The following is a 20,964-nucleotide window of genomic DNA, read 5'->3' on the forward strand; positions in this document are numbered from 1 at the left end:
TATTACTTCAAAATAATCCTATAGGTTGTTTTTTTCTTAATTTGGCAATAATTCAATTTTAAGTGACTGAGTAACATGTTAAGAGATTGCAATCTATGGTTTTGCCATCCTTGTCAATAATGTTATACGTTTATTTATATAATTGTTCTATGTTTCTATAATGGTTCAACGTAAGAAATTGGCCATTCGATATCAGTCACTTGAAGTTGTTAATTAGCAACTGAAAATTCGTTTATCCACAGAACCCCAATATTCCGATTTTAGATTATTGTTTTTATAGTACACAGGTATGTTGACTTACCGTCTACCGTTGTTGGGATATGTTGTGCTTGTAATTCCGTTGTTGCATCTGACAAATAAATTAATATTAATTTATTTTTAAATGTGATAATTTAATATAATATGATTTTTAAAGATGTATTGGCCACCGGAAATAATAATTTTTACTATTAAAAAAAAATAATAATATACCATTTTATTTTCACATAATAGTTATTCACTTTGATAAAAAATTCGATCGAAAAAAAAAATTACTTTAAAGAAAAAAATAGTTTTAAAAGAGATTAGCTGTCTTCTGTTTTTATTTATTTTGTCAATTTTGAAGTGATTTTATATTTATTTGCTTTTTTTCTACGGAAATTATTAATTTTATTAAAACTGAAAATGACCTATTAATATTAGGGTTCCATGTTCATGTTTTTAGTTGACTAGAACATCGAAATTTTTTTTTTTAATAATAACAAATTAAAATACAAATTAAAATGCAAATAGGAAGGCCTAAACATGCTTTTATTTTTTATTTATTTATTTTTTTTTTATTCAGTATATTACACAGAGGCGCCTTACAAGATGGAACCATCTTAGCTTCAAGGCGCCTCAGATTAACAAATACAACATTTTAAAACAACTAACAGAAACATCAATTAAATCTTCCAGAATTAACAAGAAATTGTTGTACATAATAAAATAATAAAGCATTTTCACAATTCGAAAGAAGATCGGAACCAAAAATAAAAATTTCACTTAAAAATGTAAAATTAAATGTTAAAGAAAAATCCTTGGCTAAGATATCTTTTATTTTGCTATGATTTTAATAAATTAGTATAGGCCTACATGTTTTCTGAAATGTAATACAATTATTTTAAACTCATATTGCACAAATACGACTGACTGACTGACAATATCTGAATTAAGGTACAAAACAAAAACACACAAATACACAAACAAAAATAACCACTACAATAATTACTCTACCGTATGCATATACAGGAATTGATAAAATCCAAGTTAACGTAAAAAATGTAACTACACTCATTTTTAAACCATTTCTGCTACTTGATAGTTATAATTACAACAACGCAACGTATACAGAGATGTGTCGTTTACTAAACTAAAACTAGCAGTTGATACAGAGACAATGTATCATGTACGGCTCATGATTGGCGGTTCATGTGTATACCTTTGTCTCCTAGCAACAATACTTTCTTAAAACCAACCCTAATTTAGATGTACTGTATTGGTAGACTATTATGAAAACGTATTATAGAAGTAACTATTTACAAGTCAACATTTTCAAGCGTTGTGTTCGACATTGAACGGTATCATACATTCATTAGGTGTGAACATGTATAGAACAAAATTGTGATTATTTTTCGCTTTTCTTCTAAACCATAGATTAATTATAAATCTTAAAGAAATCGTGTACATTCGTACAAAAATGAATGTTATAAAAAGACAAATGAGTATGAACAGGGAAGAGTGTAATTAGTAGTAAGTAATTTAACTCTTCCCTGGTATAAATCATATGCATGACGCTTTCACGTTTTTATGTTGTTAATATTATAATTCATACAAGATAGATTTAAACTAGGATGTAATATCATGTCATGAATAAAAATAAGATAAGATAATCTAAATAAACTATAAGTTTATATAATTACAAAGGAGGAAAGGTAGGCTACATAATTCTATTGTAATCTGTCACAAAGTCAATTACAGTATTAGTGTTTTTCTCTGTTTTAAAAAATGAATTCTGTTTAGATATCTAGAATCCATCGTATCTAGATACGATGGATTCTTTTAGAGTGTGTTTAGGTGTGGAAACTATAAGTGCTATGGTGGTAGACACTAAACAGTTCAGACGTGTCTTTCATTTCCTGTTGCCTGGGTATCTCCTTTGGTGGTTACCATTTCTTTAAGAATTACTTTGTGCATGATTTGATATTCACACTGACTGACACACTATCAGAGTAACATTATTGATTGTTATTGTAAAAGGGCTGCGCATGTATCGTTACATTCGTTAACATAAACAATCCAATGTTTGTATGTAATTTCCTGATAGGTCTACAAAATGTGTTGTTCATGATTGCGATCAATACACAACTACATTTCAAAAATTAAAATGATTGATTTAAAAACAAAACTTGGCAACATCATAGAGTACTATCGATAGTTGTTATAATATAGTGGTAATGCATGATCAATTCCTGTGTATATTCAAATGCATCTCAGAAGTAGTCTACTGTTTGCATACGTTTGTTATACTGAATCAAACAATTTCCACATTCTAGTATGTAGAATATTAAAGACTATGAGACTACTGTTATTTTTACCAATTCGGATTTAAAATGTACTGCAATCAAATACACAAACAAATAGATACTTAGAACTAGTTACTGCAAGTTTTTTTATTTTCTTTTATAAAAATTATTATACACGATTATCATTTTCTAAAAGGTCATCTAATCAAAATAAATGTAAGCTTTTTTTTGTGTTATGTTAATAGTTATTTTATTATAATTAGGATTAAGTAATCACATGAATACAAGAGATAAGATGCTTTAAAATAATAGGATAATAATATTATTAATTTAATAGGAGGACAGTTCATAAAATGTATTAAAATCTTAGTAACAAAATCAATTACAGTAATATTCTTTGTTCTGCTTTTTCAAAAGTCCACACGTGCGTTTTATTTCCTGTTGCTTTGGTATCTTGGTTTTTGTAATCATCTCTATAAGATGTGATCATTGACGCGCTACAAGAGCAACATTATTGATCGTTATTGTAAAAAGGTTGTGCATGACGTAAACATAAACAATCCAATGTTTGTAAGTAATTTCCTGATAGGCCTACCTAGATGTTTTGTTTATGATTATGATCATAGGCCTACAAAATTACATTCCAACAAAATTAGATTGATTGATTGAAGCAAACGTCGTGTTATCACACGTGTAACGCGACTCTACAGCTCACTATGTCGGTCGGTCAGTCGGTCGGTTGGTTGGTTGATCGATAAATACTAACTCAAATTTGAGCACGCGACTGCAGCCTTTGATGATATATGTTTTATTGAAAAAGAAAACAGGCGTTGAGCTAACAAAAGTGTAACAAATAAGTGATTCAGTTTTGTTATAACAAACATAAGTGGATTCTTGTCATTCTTTAACAATTGTGAGTCACATGATATTAAAATAACTGCACTGTAGCACGCTTGACGGCATGTAGAATGGAGTACTACTATAATGTCATGGATCGAATCGCCCCGCCGATGTTGTGCTTCGCCGTCACAAAAAACAACATTCAATATGACACTCGATCAGAACATTTTCGGAATGAGATACGTAGTAATTTAGACTAAAAATATCGTTTGCATAATTTTGATTCAATAATGGCAACAACTTTACAAGACATAGAACGTTGAAAACAAAAAAACAGAATTAACATTGGCAATATTTATTTTTGTATAACATTTAATGGGCCCAGACATTTTGTAATATATTCAAAACCTCAAAATAGCCTAATAATAAGCAAAATAATAATAATAATAAGAATAATAACACTAATAATATTAATAATAATATAATATGTATATAATTTCTTATTTTGTAAATTTCTTAAATGCTAATTATGTATTCAGCCTATTTTCTGTATAAATGAATATATCTCTGTGTAGATTATCATTTTCATTATGTTCTTGTTTATGTTGAGGACCTCTAAACAAGCTTTGGAGCTTAAAATGGTTATCATCTGCTTTCCATATTGTACTTTTGTCATGTACACGTTGTTGAATTTCGTCTACTTTGTTGTAGATAGCAATGGATATTACAATTACACTTAGGCTTACATCCACGACACCACTGACATCCTCAAGGTTTTTTTTTTATTAAACAAGCAAATCATTTTTGCAACAATATTAGACATATTTGTTTGTGTTTAAAACCACACTATACACACTAATAATAAAGTTTATCAAACGTTTATCACACTAGACCTAATGGCTCCGTACTGCCATGGCCAATTAAAATGGTAGAATTAAAACCATAATCAACATTACTTAATTACTGACTAATTACCTACTCCTGTATAAAATGTTTGTAGTCATTTTTTTATATAAAATGTATGACAGACCTAACTCCTAAACAATATGTTATTTTTTTGTTACAAATTTGGCATAAACGCCCCTATATGAAACTGCCTAGTATTAACTCAAAATAAATGTCCGTTATTGGTAAAATAGTAAATAAACATTGTAATGGTACATTCAATTGGTACATTATTTTTATCAATGCAGTGTCTGTTCTACCAACTTTCAGATGTTTTATCCTCCTTTTTTTTTTGAGTAAACACCCCTTTTATATACATTAATATCACCCTAACCCCTAAATTCTGAAAGAATTGCATTGGTTGCCAGTTGAACAAAAGGTTAAGTTTAAAATTTTAGTTCAAGTTTATAATTGCGTAAATGGTCAAGCACCGGTTTACATGTGTGACTTAATTAGTAGGTACAATTGTCAAAGAGCAAGTCTAAGGTCAGAACCCGATCCGACTAAACTCAATGTTCCTCGTGTTCACCGATCATCTGGTGAACATTCATTTTTAAAGCTAGGCCCAGACGTTTGGAATAACCTTTCAAGCACAATTCGTGACTCATCTTTAATTATAATTTTCAAAAAACTCTTGAAAAAACCCCATCTTTTCCCGAAATAATTATGTTCACCAGATGATCGGTCATTGTAAAGGGCTTTGATGCTTGTAAAGGCGCTATAAAAATTGAAATGTTAATGTTAAGGTTAACCCTAATCCATTCATATTTCTTTTATATTCCATAATACCTCTTTTTTTCATAAATTTTCTTATATTTTTCTATACTACACTTACAATAGAAGTTTTAAAAAGCAAAACTTTCAGAAATTGAAGATTTAAAGGCAAATTCAGTCCCATGCATTCGTTGAAACTGGAGTTCCCGTTCTACTTCCCTTTAAGCTTGACGCAATAAATAAACCATTCAATGAGCCTGTAAACATAAAAGCAAATATAAAGATTTAATCTCGCGATACATCAGCTCCATTTGCATTTTGCACTCATTATACGACGTATGTGTTGGTATACTATACCAAAGAACACTAAAGAGTGAGGGCAAACTGTCCTATACGCATACGCATCCGTGCCACAACACGTACGGGATACGCTTCAATTTATACTTTTTTTTATTTAAGCAAAATCATTAGAGGGCTAAATGAGATAGGCATAACCTAGATTCATCGACTCATCTAGCCTAGACCGGGGCCTTGTGCCAGCATGTTTTACTTCTTTGTCTTTTCTTGAAACATTTTTATACTAAAACCACGTTTAACATCTTAAACAACCCGTATCCCAAAAAAACGTGTGACGTAGTACACACATTTTACCCATACGTAATATGGATACGGAGGTTGCCCAAACTGCATATTTTTATTATCATAAAATATTGTTTGCCTACCAGAAGAAATGGCTTGTGATGCTGATTCATTAATATCATCTGATACAATGGTAGGACAAGGAGATGGAGTGATGGAAACAACGTTTCGTGTGTAGTTATTGACTTGCCTCGGTTGATGATGCCTTTTAACACAACAAAAACAATCATGAAAATGTGTTGTTGTTATTCAAATGTGCACTACACGTACCTGAAACAATTCCTTGTGAAATTAAACATGACTCGGTTTTTGGTCTGCATCCAATCCCTTCTTAATCCAATCATATCTTCTATAATACATATTTTAATTCACCTATTGTTGTATTTTTTTTTAATTAAGTGAAATGACCTGCCGCACATTTGTTTTAACATGGGTGAAGTTATTACAAAATTATTTGAAGTACATACCATTTGTATATTATCAGCACAAATACAAAGAAAACAAACACTGCAACGGAACATACTCCAATAACTATGAATACAGTATAGGATGGTTCATCCTCACTAGGAGAAGTCTCTTTTTCAGAGTAAAGAGAAACATATGAGATTTTCATCTGAATAGCAGCCTCAATGCTCTCTTTTCCTTGTTCAATTGAAGATTTTACAGCTTGAGATGGAATGTTTTCTAAAACATAGATAATACAAATTACCAATCTTATCGACCGATTCACTTATGTATATTCTTATTCGGAAATTTCAAATCGAATAATCTAAACCAATAATAATTCAAGTCAGACTTCATTTTACTCTCAGATAGGGTGCTAGCTAATGTACATATACATGTGCTTTGTTGTTTCATTTTATGTCGTAACAACATCGTGTACATCTCGTCTGGGCAGTGAAGAGTTTAATTACACAATTACACAATTTAACTATTTCCTGGTCTGGATATACCGGTAATCTAACATAATGTAAATACGCTCATTAAGTTTATTTTCTTGTAGTTAATAGATAACAATAATTCATTTGTTTCTGTATTGATCTTATTTTCAATTACTTTTTTTCAGATTTTTATGTTTTGTATTTAAACATGGGTTTCTCTGCATTTGTTGCAATACAAGAGTTAGCTGCTGCTTGAACCTATTGATGTGCTACACAACACAAAAGAGATTCTTAAGGTAGGCCTTAACCTTTAATATTGAACTGTAACATCATTTTTGGTACACAATTTTGGTTTGTGTTTTCCAAATAAATATTTTTATCATTTTAATCATATTACTATTAGCGACGGTGTGCTCCAAATATTTAATCATCTTCTTACCGTTGGCATGAGTATTTCTTCGGGCAATATGTGTTTTATGTTGATTAGCATCCCTCCTGCGCCTTTCATCATTGTTTAGAGAACATGTTTCGGAATAATCTTTGTATTCAACCAACAGAACGATATCAATGTTGTTATCAGTGTCCTCAGTATCTTTGATGAGCTTTACATTCTCAAGTTTTGTAATATTTGTGATTAACACATTTTTTCTAATTTAATATTAAAGGATTATTAGTAGAAATAATGAAATATTTTAATCATAGCATCTTAAAATGAACATGTAAAGTATATACAATAATAAAACAACATTGTCCGGTTACAATCGTAAATAGGGAGTTTTCTATGTTGGCCTAAATATGAAGCTTTTTGAAACCATAGAACAGTATTGAATGAAAGAGATAATAAGGCTTATAATAATAACTATGCATAGTTGTCTTTAAGTGTATAGATCGCAATGATTTTGTTTTTGCAAGATACTAAATTCAATAACAAAAATAAATCATTACTCACGAATTTGTTTCTGTCCACGCACAGCAGAGATCAATATGTGTATAGCAGTATGTATTCACTGCTTTCGAAACACTGGAACGGAATATTTCCTTTTTGGTAGTCCACTGTTTAAAAAATTAAGACAGGAATTGTAAACATAAAATATATTACTATGTTATAGTGTATTATTTATTGTAAACAATTTGCCTAAAATTATCAGTAAGTATCAGGTTTTTTTTTAAATTACGTTTTATATTTTGTTTATCACATACGATCAAGGTATTCCGTTAGGTTAAAATGTAGTTTAAAACTTAATATTATTTGGTTTTTATTCATTTATTCACCTGTTGACCAATCAAAACAATTGAAACTTTGTGAGTGTCACCTGTAAGATACAAAGATAGATTTGGTTTAAGAGCGAGTTATTTATATTTATAATTATATTAGACCTACTGATTTTTGTAAATTTGTTGTATACATTATACAGATATGTATATGTTGTATACATTAATATTATACTTACTAGAAGAAGTCGTTGATTGAATGTTTGTTTTAGTCACAGTGTCTGTATCTTTGTTGAACCGATTGGTATTTTGGTTTACATATGTACTTCCTGTTGGGGATGTTACATTATATGTAGTTACAACCTTTTCTTCCCTTTCTTCTGTCGTAAACTCATTATTTGAACCTTCATTTACTGTGGACTGTAAATCCGATATTCTTTCTAGTGTTGTAAGACCATTCGTACCGTCGTTTTGGTAAACAGTTTGATCATCTGTTTCCTTGGTATTCAAAGAATCGGTGAAATAGCTTTCAGTGTTTTTAGTATGTGTGTTCAAAATAGGAATGCTAGAGCTAGAGAAAACTTGGCCATTTAGTGGTGATGATGCATAGTCTTGTGTACCTTGTTTTGTAAACCATTCTGTCGGTCTATCTGTTGTTTCTATGCCAGTAGATGTATCTGTGTCATCTGTTGTCTGCGAGTGGTGCGAAGTGTCTTTGATTAAGTTCGAAGACGTGCTTTCATATTCACTAACGGTTGATGTGGAGCGCATGGAAACTGACTTGGTTGCTTCACTACGTGGTACATTTACCTCTGGAATTGTAGTTTGAATAGACATGTCGTCATAATTCGTTGAAGTTTTGTAAGTTTGTGTAGAGGTTCCTTCCTTTTCCGGATTGGTAGTTTTGTCACTTCCATCATCAATAGTCGACCTTAAGGCTATGTCGTCCAACATGTATGTTGGAGCCGGAGTTGTTGTTCTTTCAGTTTTTGTAATTGTAGTTTTCTCAGTTGTTTCCATATTTCCATGATAACTACTCGATATAGAGGACATTTCATTTAACATATATATTGTAATCTGATCCGTTCGAACCGGGTCTGAAATTGTAGTTCGCCTAGTTGTTTCACGGTTTCCTTCATCACTCCTGGGCGTAGAGTCATCCGGCATAACTATAGTAGGCATATTTGTTCCATCTGTTTCTGAAATTGAAGTTTGTTCAAAACTACTTGACCTCGAGGCTATGCTAACTAACTTATTTAGTGTAGCTTGATCTGTTCCTCTTGTTTCTGCAATTGTAGTTTGCTCAGTTTGTTCACCTTTACTTGCATCACTATTCGAGCTTGATGACATTTCATCAGCAGTTGTAGCCGGAGTTGTTATTTCTGATTCTGTAGTTGTAAATTGTTGAATTGCAATACCTTTTTCATTATAGATACTTGACATTGAATCTATGTCATCTAAAATAGCAGTTGCAGTAACGTTAACTGTTGTTGTTGTTTCTGGAACTGTACCTGCCTTTGTTGTTTCTGGAACTGTACCTGCCGTTGTTGTTTCTGGAACTGTACCTGCCGTTGTTGTTTCTGGAACTGTACCTGCCGTTGTTGTTTTCCAGTTTTCTTCATCCGTATGAGAAGATATTGATTCTGTTGCAATATTGGGATATTTGGATGTATCGACGGAAAACGCAGACGTAGTCTCCCCAGACGTTTGGACATTATCAGCAGGAAAACTAGGTTTATAAGACACGGGGATGCTGCTTTCATAGACTGTGGAAAACTGTTTGGTTTGAGATACAGAAGATGTTGGATGACTACCAGGCTTTTTATTATTACCCGTAAACATAGGTGTAACGTTAGTATCTGTCATCTCAGTGATACTTAAAGCTGGTTGTGCTGAGGATTTGCTCTCTTCATTCGTTGGCATTGGTGTAGAAGTACTTACAGCTTCGTTGAAATTTGCTGTGGACATCAATTTGTTCGACAATTCTGTCCGTTCAGTTATTCTTTCTGACACTTCAGTTATTGTTGTTTCTGGAATATAAATAATGGTTAATGAAATTTGGTAGAGCTTGTCAATGTGAAAATAGCATTAAACAATGTTTAATGAAAACAATGCACAATACGCTGTGTTGTTGTGCTGGATAACATTTACATTTCAAATACTGTTCTAGGCATGATTTTCTGAGTGATCACATCCAAAGACGTGATTTCATATTCACTAACGATTGATGCGAAGCACTTGGAAACTGACATAGTTGCTTTACTATGTGGTAGGCCTATGTTTAGTAGTGGAATTGTAGTTCGAATAGAAATACCGCCATAATTTGATGAAGTTTTGTAAGTTTGTGGAGAATTTGTAAAAGTAAAAGTTAAAAGTATAATTGTACTTTGTATTAGTTTTAAAAACAAATTATCTAAGCATACATACCATTTAAGGGTTCTGGAGAAACACATTCATATAAACTGGATTCATTTACAAAAGCACAAATTTCGCCATTTTCACATTTGCAAACATCAACGCTGAAATTAAACGTGACTGAAAACCCACACTTGTCTTGCATATGTATCTCAAATATCGAATCAGGATTTGACATTGCAGGTGCCCAATTAAATTCTCCGGATGTAGAAATGGTTACATTAACATTTCCATATGTTTTGTTAAATGTTATCCCACAACCTTCTGGATCCTGTATATCAAACGTAAATGTGATTGGTTCTTGATGGATAGCTGGGTATGGATTAGACGTGTAAATGATCGGTGCAGCATCATCTAAATTATTTGTTAAAATATAACAAGAAATCATTAGTATCATAATCACAATTGTATACTAGTTGTTAATACGTAAACGTGAGAGATTAGAAGATATAAAGTGAGTTTTTCTAACCTTTGCGAGGTAACCAGCTGTCGACAGAGTCCTCTGGTAAACATTGTTGACAGCAATCTTCTGTATTTACATCAAATGCAGCATAGCAGTGACCGTCGATATTGCATGAGTTATTCTGAAAGAAATCACAAACTGCCATGTTTATTTTTAAAGTAATTTTATTACCATATTATAACAAGTTTTTAATATTTTTATTATTTAAAGTTTTTTTTTATTTTCTGGAATCAATTTCTTCAAATTCACTTAGAGCATAAGGCATCGTAATTAGGTCTTGCCTCATCAAAAAACTACTTTAGACTTTTACATAAATTTTTATAATAAAAGTCAACAACCTTTAAATAACATTCTCCTTCTGATGCATTGCATACTTGGCAGACAGAATCGTATATAATCAATATTGCCATTTCTTCACTTTTCAATTCACCATCATTACTAATTGATATCAGATAACCACTCGCTACAACACCTTCTCCTGGTGAACCTGGTTGAACTGCAGGTTCCGGTAAGGCACATTTTACTTCTTGATCAGTTCTGAATATTCCTGATACAATGGAAGTTTCTTGAAGCAGTGTTACGCCAATGTCACTCACCTACATGGTTAGAAACAAAATCACAATACATATTTGTAGGCCTACGATAAACTTAGATTATATAATTCTTAGATTATTTATACATTGTTTACGGCGTGAAACTTACATTGATGTGTTGGATGTGACAAGTAATATTTCCTCTTTCATCAAAATTTTCTCCATACACTTTAGCTGATCTACAAGGTCTGCTACGAATATCACAGAGACCATCGCCAAGAACAGCAAATACTAAGGGTGGTTCAGCGAGTGAGATGGAGCAATCGCTTCCGCCAAAACCTTCGATACAGACACACGTCCCGTTTATACATTCACCCTTATCGCTACACTCATTCACACATAGCTGTCCTAACAGTTCAGTTGGTGGTACAAGAGTTCCATTCTCTGATACTTCCCAGTATTGTGGATTTGTGGTTAGTTCTAACTGGCATCTATCTTGAAGTTCTGTCACCGTTTGTTTAGCAATAGACTCATCATCTGCTACCTAAATAAATAATACGCATTGTAGGTCAGCAACCACAATGGAACACACAAAATACGTCACACCTGAATGTATTCTTGCTATTTGATTGGTTACTTACACATCACGTGTCATTTTGAATTAGTGAAAAGTGATGATTTAACGCACTATTATGCAGATCAGATGTATGTACGATGGATTAATTGAATAAAAGTAGGTTTGTTATAAAAAAAAATGAATGTTTTGTGTTCGCCTCGTTAAAAATAGAGCAGTCAATTTTTCAACTCATGAAATATTCTCACCATATCCAAATTATAAATATTCTGTATCTCTATAATAGATTTATGTACATAAAACATTTTTAGAAATTATCTAAATAAGTATAATCATTATCTATAGACACGAGAAATATCATTACCATAATGTCAACAATGCAACCTTCAATGATGTCATCAATAGTGATCGATCCATTATTGATTGCATCTAAACAAACTTCATAAGTAGTCGAGTTCAGCAGTGTTTCTGTACAAATTTTTGTTGTATACTCTTCAGTTAATCCATTTGGAGTTGGGAATTCTGGAACCTGGTGAACATTTTAGACGAAAATAAATTTAATCAGTGTTTAATTGTGCGGACACTAAAAGTTACAAGAAGATACAATTACGAGAGTAAAGATATTTGTTCTATATATAAGTTCTATACATGAAGATTTAAAAGAGTTGCTTCTTCGGAAGCAGTTTAATAGTTACGAGAAACTTAAAAACTTGTATTTATTTGTTAAATTATAAATAACAGTTAGTATTACCTGTGGCTCAAAATCAGGATCGCCGTTGAAGGGAGTAAATTCGTAATTTCCTGCTTGGTCATCAAGATCATTCACCTCTACTTCTCTCTTCCTCCTTCTTACTCCGTTAGTCTCCTCGTCATCATCACTACCACAGCCTAGATTATTGTTGTTGGCGTTAAGTCCATTGCAGTGGTCACATTTAATATTTCCTTCTTCACATGAACAATATCTTTTAATCTCATATGGGTTGTCCACGTTAAGAGCTCCCAGGAATATATTTTCATTGTTTTTTACCCTATTATTTAAAACATACACATTTAAAATAATATATTATTTTCCTGTAAAAAAAAGACTGGAAACAAAATATGTATTAATTTAGAAATCGAAATAATAAGAGTTTAGTCTTACCTCCAACTATTATAGAATTTTCTTGGATTAACTGTATTGTAATAAGCTGGCTCGCAGTCTTCTGGTTTTACACATTTGTAATCAGGATCACCAGCATTTCCATACGAACCATACTGACCATCATTGTGTAGTTTGTTATCAAAGTTTCCGCACAACCCTTTAATATTCTCGAAATCATCCCATGAACCCGTCATAAATACACTCACATAATGACTCCAAAATAGTGTTATTGTTATGTAGGACCCTGTCGGTAGGTTAATCTAGTGAACAAAATATTTTGTTTTGGTTTTTTTTAATTTAGTATTCCCTATAGATATTGTCCTATTTTGCTCTTTACGTATTTTAATGTTAAAGGGTTAGAAACCATTTTGACTGTGATTTCTTTTCAAAATTAAAATGATGAATAAACTGATAATTAGTTTTTTCGATAATAATTTTATATAGCCCTACACTTTTAATTGATAAATATCGAGAATAAATGAAGGATCTATATTATTTAGTTCTCTTATAAATTACTTGATATCCAATTTACCTTAAATTGTCTATTTTTGTATTCAAGAGATGTGCCGGGAGTTCTTTCACCATCTTTTAATATTTCAGCTGTTGTCACTTTCGCATTAGTAGGAGTCCGCACCTCTTTTACCACTCCGTCGTGTGTAGCTTTAAATGTTGTGTAAGTGTTACCGGCACCATTGCATCGATCAACGATTAAGTGGGTGTGGCCAACTTGAACGGCAACTCCACATGTGCACGTTACGCTGTAACACTTGGCTAATCGAGTCTGAATCTATGAGATATAATTAGTTTACGAGCTTAGACTACCATTATTGCTGTTTTGTTAATTTCTGATTTACAATCTCGTCGAGGACTCAGTAATGTGTTTTTTTTTGGTGTGAATTTACCTTAATAGGCAGAGTAGTGTGCTCGTAGAATATGAAATCTCCAGTCCCGTAAATGTGATAATACCTGGTAATAAGGTAAAACAATTAATTAACAACTCCGGAGATTGTAATGATTAATGATGATGGATGGATTTTAAATTGTTCACTACCGATGTTTTAATAAAATATCCACACTTTAAATATAAACATGGTTGTGAAACATACAGTAGACGTATTTTTCTCAATATAAAAATACGCTATTCATTGAGATACTGCTAAAACAAATGTTAAAACAATAAAAATATACCATATAAAATTAAAAAAACAATAACTTACCACCCATCAAAAGTACGGTAATGCGGATCACCACTTCCAGAACAACTTTTAACATTCACACCATTTGCAATTATCTTTATCAAAAATGAAATAAAACTTATTGTTTTATTCTGTCGTAAGTTACTCGCAATTTAAGTTTTTGTAGACATTATAGTGAACTTTATCTTATTTTAAAATATTATTAAGTTTCGTTCCATGCAGTTTATAATTAGAAGTTTCCATCAAAGAAAAATGTACAGTACGCATAAATATTAAAATTTAAATAATGCAATATAAACTATTAGTATATTATGACGACTACAATGTTTTCGATTGATTAAAATTAACTTTGTTGTTTAATAACCCAATATATTTGTATAGAAAGAGGTGATACTCACTTTGAAAGTGGGCAAACTAGTTTGTCTTGACTTCCATATTCTACTAAGGGTCGTATCAAACGTCGCATCTCCCTTAAACCTTATATAATTTGCTTTGTTTGCATATTTGAACCACGTCTTAGCTGCTATTATATTAAACGTTGCTGGAGAAACGTTTGTAAAACGTTTTTTACAAGAATTATCCGAGTACGCATAATTGCCATCAATATCGACATCTATGTTAAATGCTATTTCTTTGATATACGAACAGAGTGATTGAGAATGACAAACAAGCGGTATGGTTGATGTAATATTAAATTCGATCCCACTATTTGCTCCGATATCAAATTCAATGGTGTTGTTTGGTTCGACCTTATCAATTACAAAAAAACACAAATATTTAAAATAATAATTGTTACAATTCTTCCAATTTAAGAAGTTTTTGTAACTATGAAGAAATATTCTTGTTCAGAATTGTACTTAAAAAGTTTTAAAACTATTTGAATCACCCGGGAAAGAGGTTGGGGTTCGATGGAGTAATGAAGTAGAAACACTATTGGAATTGTACTGAGAAGGTGAGGGTGATTGTGTGTTGGGTGTAATGGGATACCATCATAACTGGAATTTGAACTAAGATGGTTTTAAACTACTGGTCATCTGGGACTGGGGCGGATTTCTTTAAGTAACTTGAAAAAAAATTAAATAACCTCAGATATGTGTGTGTCCAAGATCTTATTCAGCTATATCCGAGGTCTAAGTTTACTATTAAATGTTAAATTGATTTCAGAAATATGAAACAATATAAAAACACACGTAAAAAAATAAACAACAATAATTATAAAATGTCTATGATTTACTCACTGTCAAGCCTGCATAGAATGTGTTACTTCTTACACGAGGTGAAAACACATCTTGTTCCTTGAACTTAAGACTAACTTCACATTGCACCTAATTAACAACAGTCATTAATTAGGAAATTAAAAAATAGGTACTACAAATAAATGTCAATGTTTCTATTCTTCCCTAAAAGTTTATTTTTATTTGGACTCCGACCCATTTCACATAACAAAGTATGTATTATTTTCGGACCTACGGGTTTGATTATCTTGATAAGTTGTACAAACTTTGATTTGTTTAAAAGGATATTTTTATTTGTTTATATAAACATTTCAATCAGACATATTTCCTAATCATAGATTAGACTAAATAACAATACCATATATGAATGAATGAAATTATATTTATATATATAAACTATATAAAAGCCTCGTGTTTCTGTAATTTATATATCACATTGTTATTCTGATAATTTACATAATTACAAAATAGCAGTCGTATGTTGTTACAACTATATTCATGCTATTAAATAACATTGTTTTCAACATTGATTTATTAGATGATCATTTAGAATAAAATTATCACCTATTTAATTGTTATTGTATGAAATCTGTATTATTATTCTTCTTCTTCTTCTTTTTTTTTCTGTACACAATTATCTCAAAAAGTCAATGATCACAACAATTCCACAATATCTTTCAAACAATTTAACTAAAAAGCTTTTCAGCTTGATCACTCATCCTTGACGTCATTTATACGCCATTTTGTAAAATCACATTATCAATCATATCTCTATAACTCGTCATAAAAATAATATCAATAAAATTCACTACACGTAAGCTTCAGGTGAAGGGTAAAAATATTAGCAGTAAAAACGCACGCATATATAGGATCATGCGCGTACAATTGCGCGTTAAAAATTTAAAAAGCTGAACATTATGTTTTGATCAATTTAGAGCATGAATTATAAAATTGACAAAATGCGCACAATGATTGCACAAAAGTGCTGAAAATTGTAAAAAATAATTGTTTTAAAATGAAAATATTTCTTCAGAATGCACGATGACCCCCATTTTTTTTAATTTATTCTGGAAGCCATTGAGTTGTAGATTCATGTACACATTTGACGTACACAATGTTGTGACGTCATCACATGGCCACTTCAATTTAAAATTTTGTTTTTTTTATCATTCTTCATATAATTATTATCACATTCAATGGAACGCATCTTGCCCGATTTTCCATAAAATTTTGATATGTGCTTGCTCAATTAATTATCTTTCTCATGATTTCCACTATTTTCATCATTACGCCTAAAAACCGTGGCGTGTAATTTCACCTTCAACATATATGAATATCTTACAGCTCTTCAGAATTAAAAGTGACCTTGATGTTTATAGTTTATTATGAAAGCTGATGAAATGTAGTTATGAATTCATATAGGCCTACAAAATTAAGCCTATCGGACGTTGTGACGTTATCATATGGCCAGTTGAAGTTGAAAAGTAGTTTTTTAATCTCTTTCATCAAAGTTATACATTAATTTCAAAGAGGACGCAAATTGTCTTCCAAGTCTTATATTTATTTAATCAATTCATTATCTTCTATTAACTTGATAATAGATTTGTTTACTGAAATTTCAATTTCTAGCATAAAACGCTACTATAAACTTGCTACTGAAAACCGGTTGAACAGCTCGAGTACAGCATCAATGTTGAAAACAGACCGATGTTCTTAAAAAAATACTATTTTGATAGATTTAATATACATTTATACAAATGTACATTCCAAATTATTTGGTTTAACCTCGGAGGTATACCTCAATGTTTAACACAAGTAGGTAAATTTATGGGCCCTTGGAGAATAAACATAAATAGTATTGCAATGCTATACAATACTGTAAATAGGTCGCAAATCGCAAATTTCTTATTGTGAATGTTGGTACTGTTAAATATAATATAAACAAATATACAAATAAACTTTATTACTGTGAGTGTGGGTAGCCCCTACTGTTAAGATTATAAACATATAATATACAAATAAACTTTATTACTGACAGTTGCTTCTCAACGTTTGTATTAATTAATAATTACAAAATATATAAACGTTGTAGTGGTATATCGTACCATTGTATTATATTGTACTTTTCAATCAATTTTTTTTTTCTTATCAATCAAAAATTTGGACTCATTTTGTGACAAGTTTCCCTTTCGGAAGTAATTCCCAGCGTGCTAATTTTGGTTGACTACATAAATCATTGTGTCTATTTCGTTTCTGTAAACGACAATGTATTCGATAACCATCTGTGGGCACGACCTAGTCTCTAATAATTAGTTACATTTCCTATGGCTCAAGTTTACAAGAAAACCATAAATGTACACATAATACAGCGTGGAGCTTAAGCGAGTGAAGCAACTTAATATATACTTACGTATGACCCGAGTTTGCTGTTGAGGATACACTGATGAGGTTCGCCGCCACCTGCGCACTTTTTCGGGTCTAAAGCATCTACGTCATATTCATCACTAATTTTATGTTGATTCTTTTGTTCGTAAACCATTGTTTCGTTGATAAACCATCGCACATTGAAATCTGTATCATTGAAACTTTCCGTGGTGTTTATGTTGCAGACTGCCGATATTCCCATTATATTTCCTCAGCTTCAAATATCAGAACTGGCTCTTCGTTAAACGTTGGAAAATTATCTAATAAATGGCATTGTTTGATTGTTAAAATAACTGAATATCAAAGCTTTATTATTGCTAGAGTTAGTTATAATAATTTGATAATAACATAGTTTACAATTTGTTTTCATGTATTCCTAAGATTTTGTTTGTAAATCATTTCAATACGTAAATTTGTATGTACGAGGCAAAATTAGCTTATTAACGTGTCATTTTTGTTTGCCTGCAATTATGATTTATAATCTACTCTGCGTATAATAAATAAGGCAAATTAGATTATACAAATCTTAACATTCAAAATGGCACACTTAGGTCTATACACTTTTTAAAGAATGTTTATACAACGGAGATAATTAAAAGTGAAATTTACCATCGCATGGTTTTATTATACAGTAAGGCAGTAGACACATACATTTGGTCATTTTCTGCGTGACTATACAGAAGCACATGTTGTAAATTGTTATTTATCAAAGCATCGCGGAATACAGGTAATTCAAATACTTTTAATTTGCATATGTCACCTTCACGATTATGTAATAGGTCATAAACCAATGCTAATCTAAAAAGTATAATTTAGCCATAATTAACATTTTGATAACTAGAGGGTGAGCTCGCTTCGCTCGCTCCCCCTCTAGGAAGTGTAGACGATGGTTCTCGGAATGATAATGTTCTCCTTATACGTTTTCTATCGGTTACCATTATTGAAAATGCTTGACATTCGTAAAACTAAACTACTTTGTTTCACAGTGTTTTAGATGATTAATAACATTTTAAAGTATAGTTTTTATTGTTTGGTAGGGCCCTTTGGGGAGGTGGAGGTCATTTGAGGGAGATGCTTATTATTAGGATATATGTTTAATTTTTCAGTTTTAATAATATGGTAACATTTATAATCAAATGAAATCCTCTAATAGATATGAAAAGTGGTAAAAAAGAATAACAAATGCTTGGTAAATTGTAGATAACAGTGCGGTGAATTCTACTACAAATAGTATAATTGTGTTATTATAAATATGTGGATGGACGTTTATTAGATAGTTGGGTTTGGGGGTGGGGTGGGGTGGTTATTATTCTAAGTGATGTTTTATTGGAGAGGCGTTTATTCAAATGAATACCATCCTAATAATTATTAATACATTATTTAATTTAATCATCTTTTGAAACTAACTGCCGTGACAGAGTGGGCCCAAGAAAGAAGACATTACGGCTTGCAACATGGACAGACATCTCGGTCCTAACGAGACACAGGAAGATAGCCTTACAGTTATTCCTGCAGTATAATTTCTATTATTTAACTACTGTACCTTCACACACGCGCGGTATGTTTTAAAATAAACAAAAAACTGAAATGGCTATGACTAATGGCCAACTTAAGCTCCAGTCCTACTATTTGAATTTTTTTCGTCTTCCAAAGGAACACTGTATTGATTGATGGAAAGTGCCTGTTTCCAGTCACCTTTAGGGTCAAATCTATTATTTTAACTGCTCCCTTGTGTATAAAAGAGAGAAAATATTTGAAACCAGGTTGTTGCAAGGTGAACTTATCTTAAACCCGGAAATTACTTTGACCGGGAAGAATTGAAATTGAGATGAAAATCTGATGTTGAAATCATAAATTTTGTTAAAAAACTCTTTATAATATCTTCCTAAGATAGAAATATGGAACAATGGCGTCGATGTGAACACTAATGTTATCAAATCTACGTTTCGCGGTACATCTCAGATAGATAAGGTAGGTATCCAATGCGGAGATTAGTACCGAAGTTTTTGCATTGTGCTCGCCTATGTCAGAATTAACCATAATTTATATATAGATGATGATGTATCCAAATCCAATCAAAAACTTTTTCAAGTACAAATTTTCAAAACAAAAGAGGAAAATCAATATTACCAATAAACTTATTCGGATACACTGTTTTAGGTATCGGTAGAACTGTATAATTGTATACCAAAGTAGGAATCAAATAAACGTTCTAAAACATGAGTAACGCAGTTTGTAAGTGTACACAAGTATATCTCGTGTTGATCTGCATATAACTGTAGCTAAGTAACGTAGTCATAATAATATTGTTATTGTTTGCTTATATTTGGAAATTCCCATCCTTGTAATTAAACCGTGGTATTGATAACAATATCCTTTTTGATATACCCTGTTTAGTGTGGACATACCTGTGGTCACACAGGTGTGTGTATGTGGGTGAACTAGCGACAAATGAAAGAATAATGCTTATGAAATGACATTGTCGTTTACTGGTAAATGTATTAATATACTGTATAGTGCTGTAAATATTTTATACAGTAGTAGTAATTGCCCCTTCAATTATTTTTTAAAAACAACAAAAAAAGGAAAACAATTAAATAAATGAATAATTGGTTTCTGTACTTCCATGGTATTAAACTGGTCCTGTGTGTATTGCATTGCATGTTTGTTTTTGTTATGCATGTAAAAATAAAGATTAATTAGAATCGTAAAAAAAAAAAGTAAACTGTAACAATCGAATGGAATTTATTTTGCAACCAACGCCTGTTGATTAAAAAATATAATGTAACGGATAATTGGTGTCGTTTATTGAGACCCGTTACTGTACTGTACCATAAACAATACGAATGTGAAAGTATATTTGTTTACGTTTCCTGGCAACGAACTTCCTCTTAAAATCATATCTATTTTTATAGTCGATAATCAGATAAGGGAAAGGTATATATTTCCAACTGTAAAGTTATAGGCCTATATAATAATGATAATTATAGAATACGCAATAGGACTTCTAACATAAGTGTATAGGCCTAAGAAACAAAATGTATATTTTATGTAGTTGAAAGCAAAATAGTAGGCCTACCTAATACAAGTAAAGACCGTCTATTTATCTGAATATAGTTTATCAAAATAATTAGCATGGAATATTCGGATACCGCTTGAATAGTTTGAGTATAATTTTATAACAAAACATGTTATTAAAGAAAGACTTC

At 31.3% G+C, this 20,964-nt stretch overlaps 1 protein-coding gene across 1 annotated transcript; it reads right to left on the reverse strand.

The window, feature by feature from the left end:
* Window positions 1–5,927: 5,927 nt before the first annotated feature.
* On the reverse strand, window positions 5,928–18,008 carry LOC140054699 (von Willebrand factor D and EGF domain-containing protein-like). The gene is made up of 18 exons (XM_072099776.1): window positions 17,742–18,008; window positions 15,335–15,421; window positions 14,495–14,845; window positions 14,118–14,191; window positions 13,803–13,866; window positions 13,433–13,687; window positions 12,901–13,160; window positions 12,511–12,787; window positions 12,124–12,288; window positions 11,355–11,729; window positions 10,991–11,248; window positions 10,659–10,773; window positions 10,202–10,543; window positions 8,014–9,804; window positions 7,835–7,875; window positions 7,512–7,615; window positions 7,002–7,210; window positions 5,928–6,365 (listed from the first exon to the last, which is right to left on the reverse strand). Exons 1-18 carry the CDS (start codon window positions 17,955–17,957, stop codon window positions 6,124–6,126), a joined length of 5,226 nt encoding a protein of 1,741 aa, XP_071955877.1. The 5' UTR covers window positions 17,958–18,008; the 3' UTR covers window positions 5,928–6,123.
* Window positions 18,009–20,964: the final 2,956 nt, after the last annotated feature.

This window comes from Antedon mediterranea, chromosome 1 (assembly GCF_964355755.1).
Source record: "Antedon mediterranea chromosome 1, ecAntMedi1.1, whole genome shotgun sequence".
NCBI classification, from domain to species: domain Eukaryota; kingdom Metazoa; phylum Echinodermata; class Crinoidea; order Comatulida; family Antedonidae; genus Antedon; species Antedon mediterranea.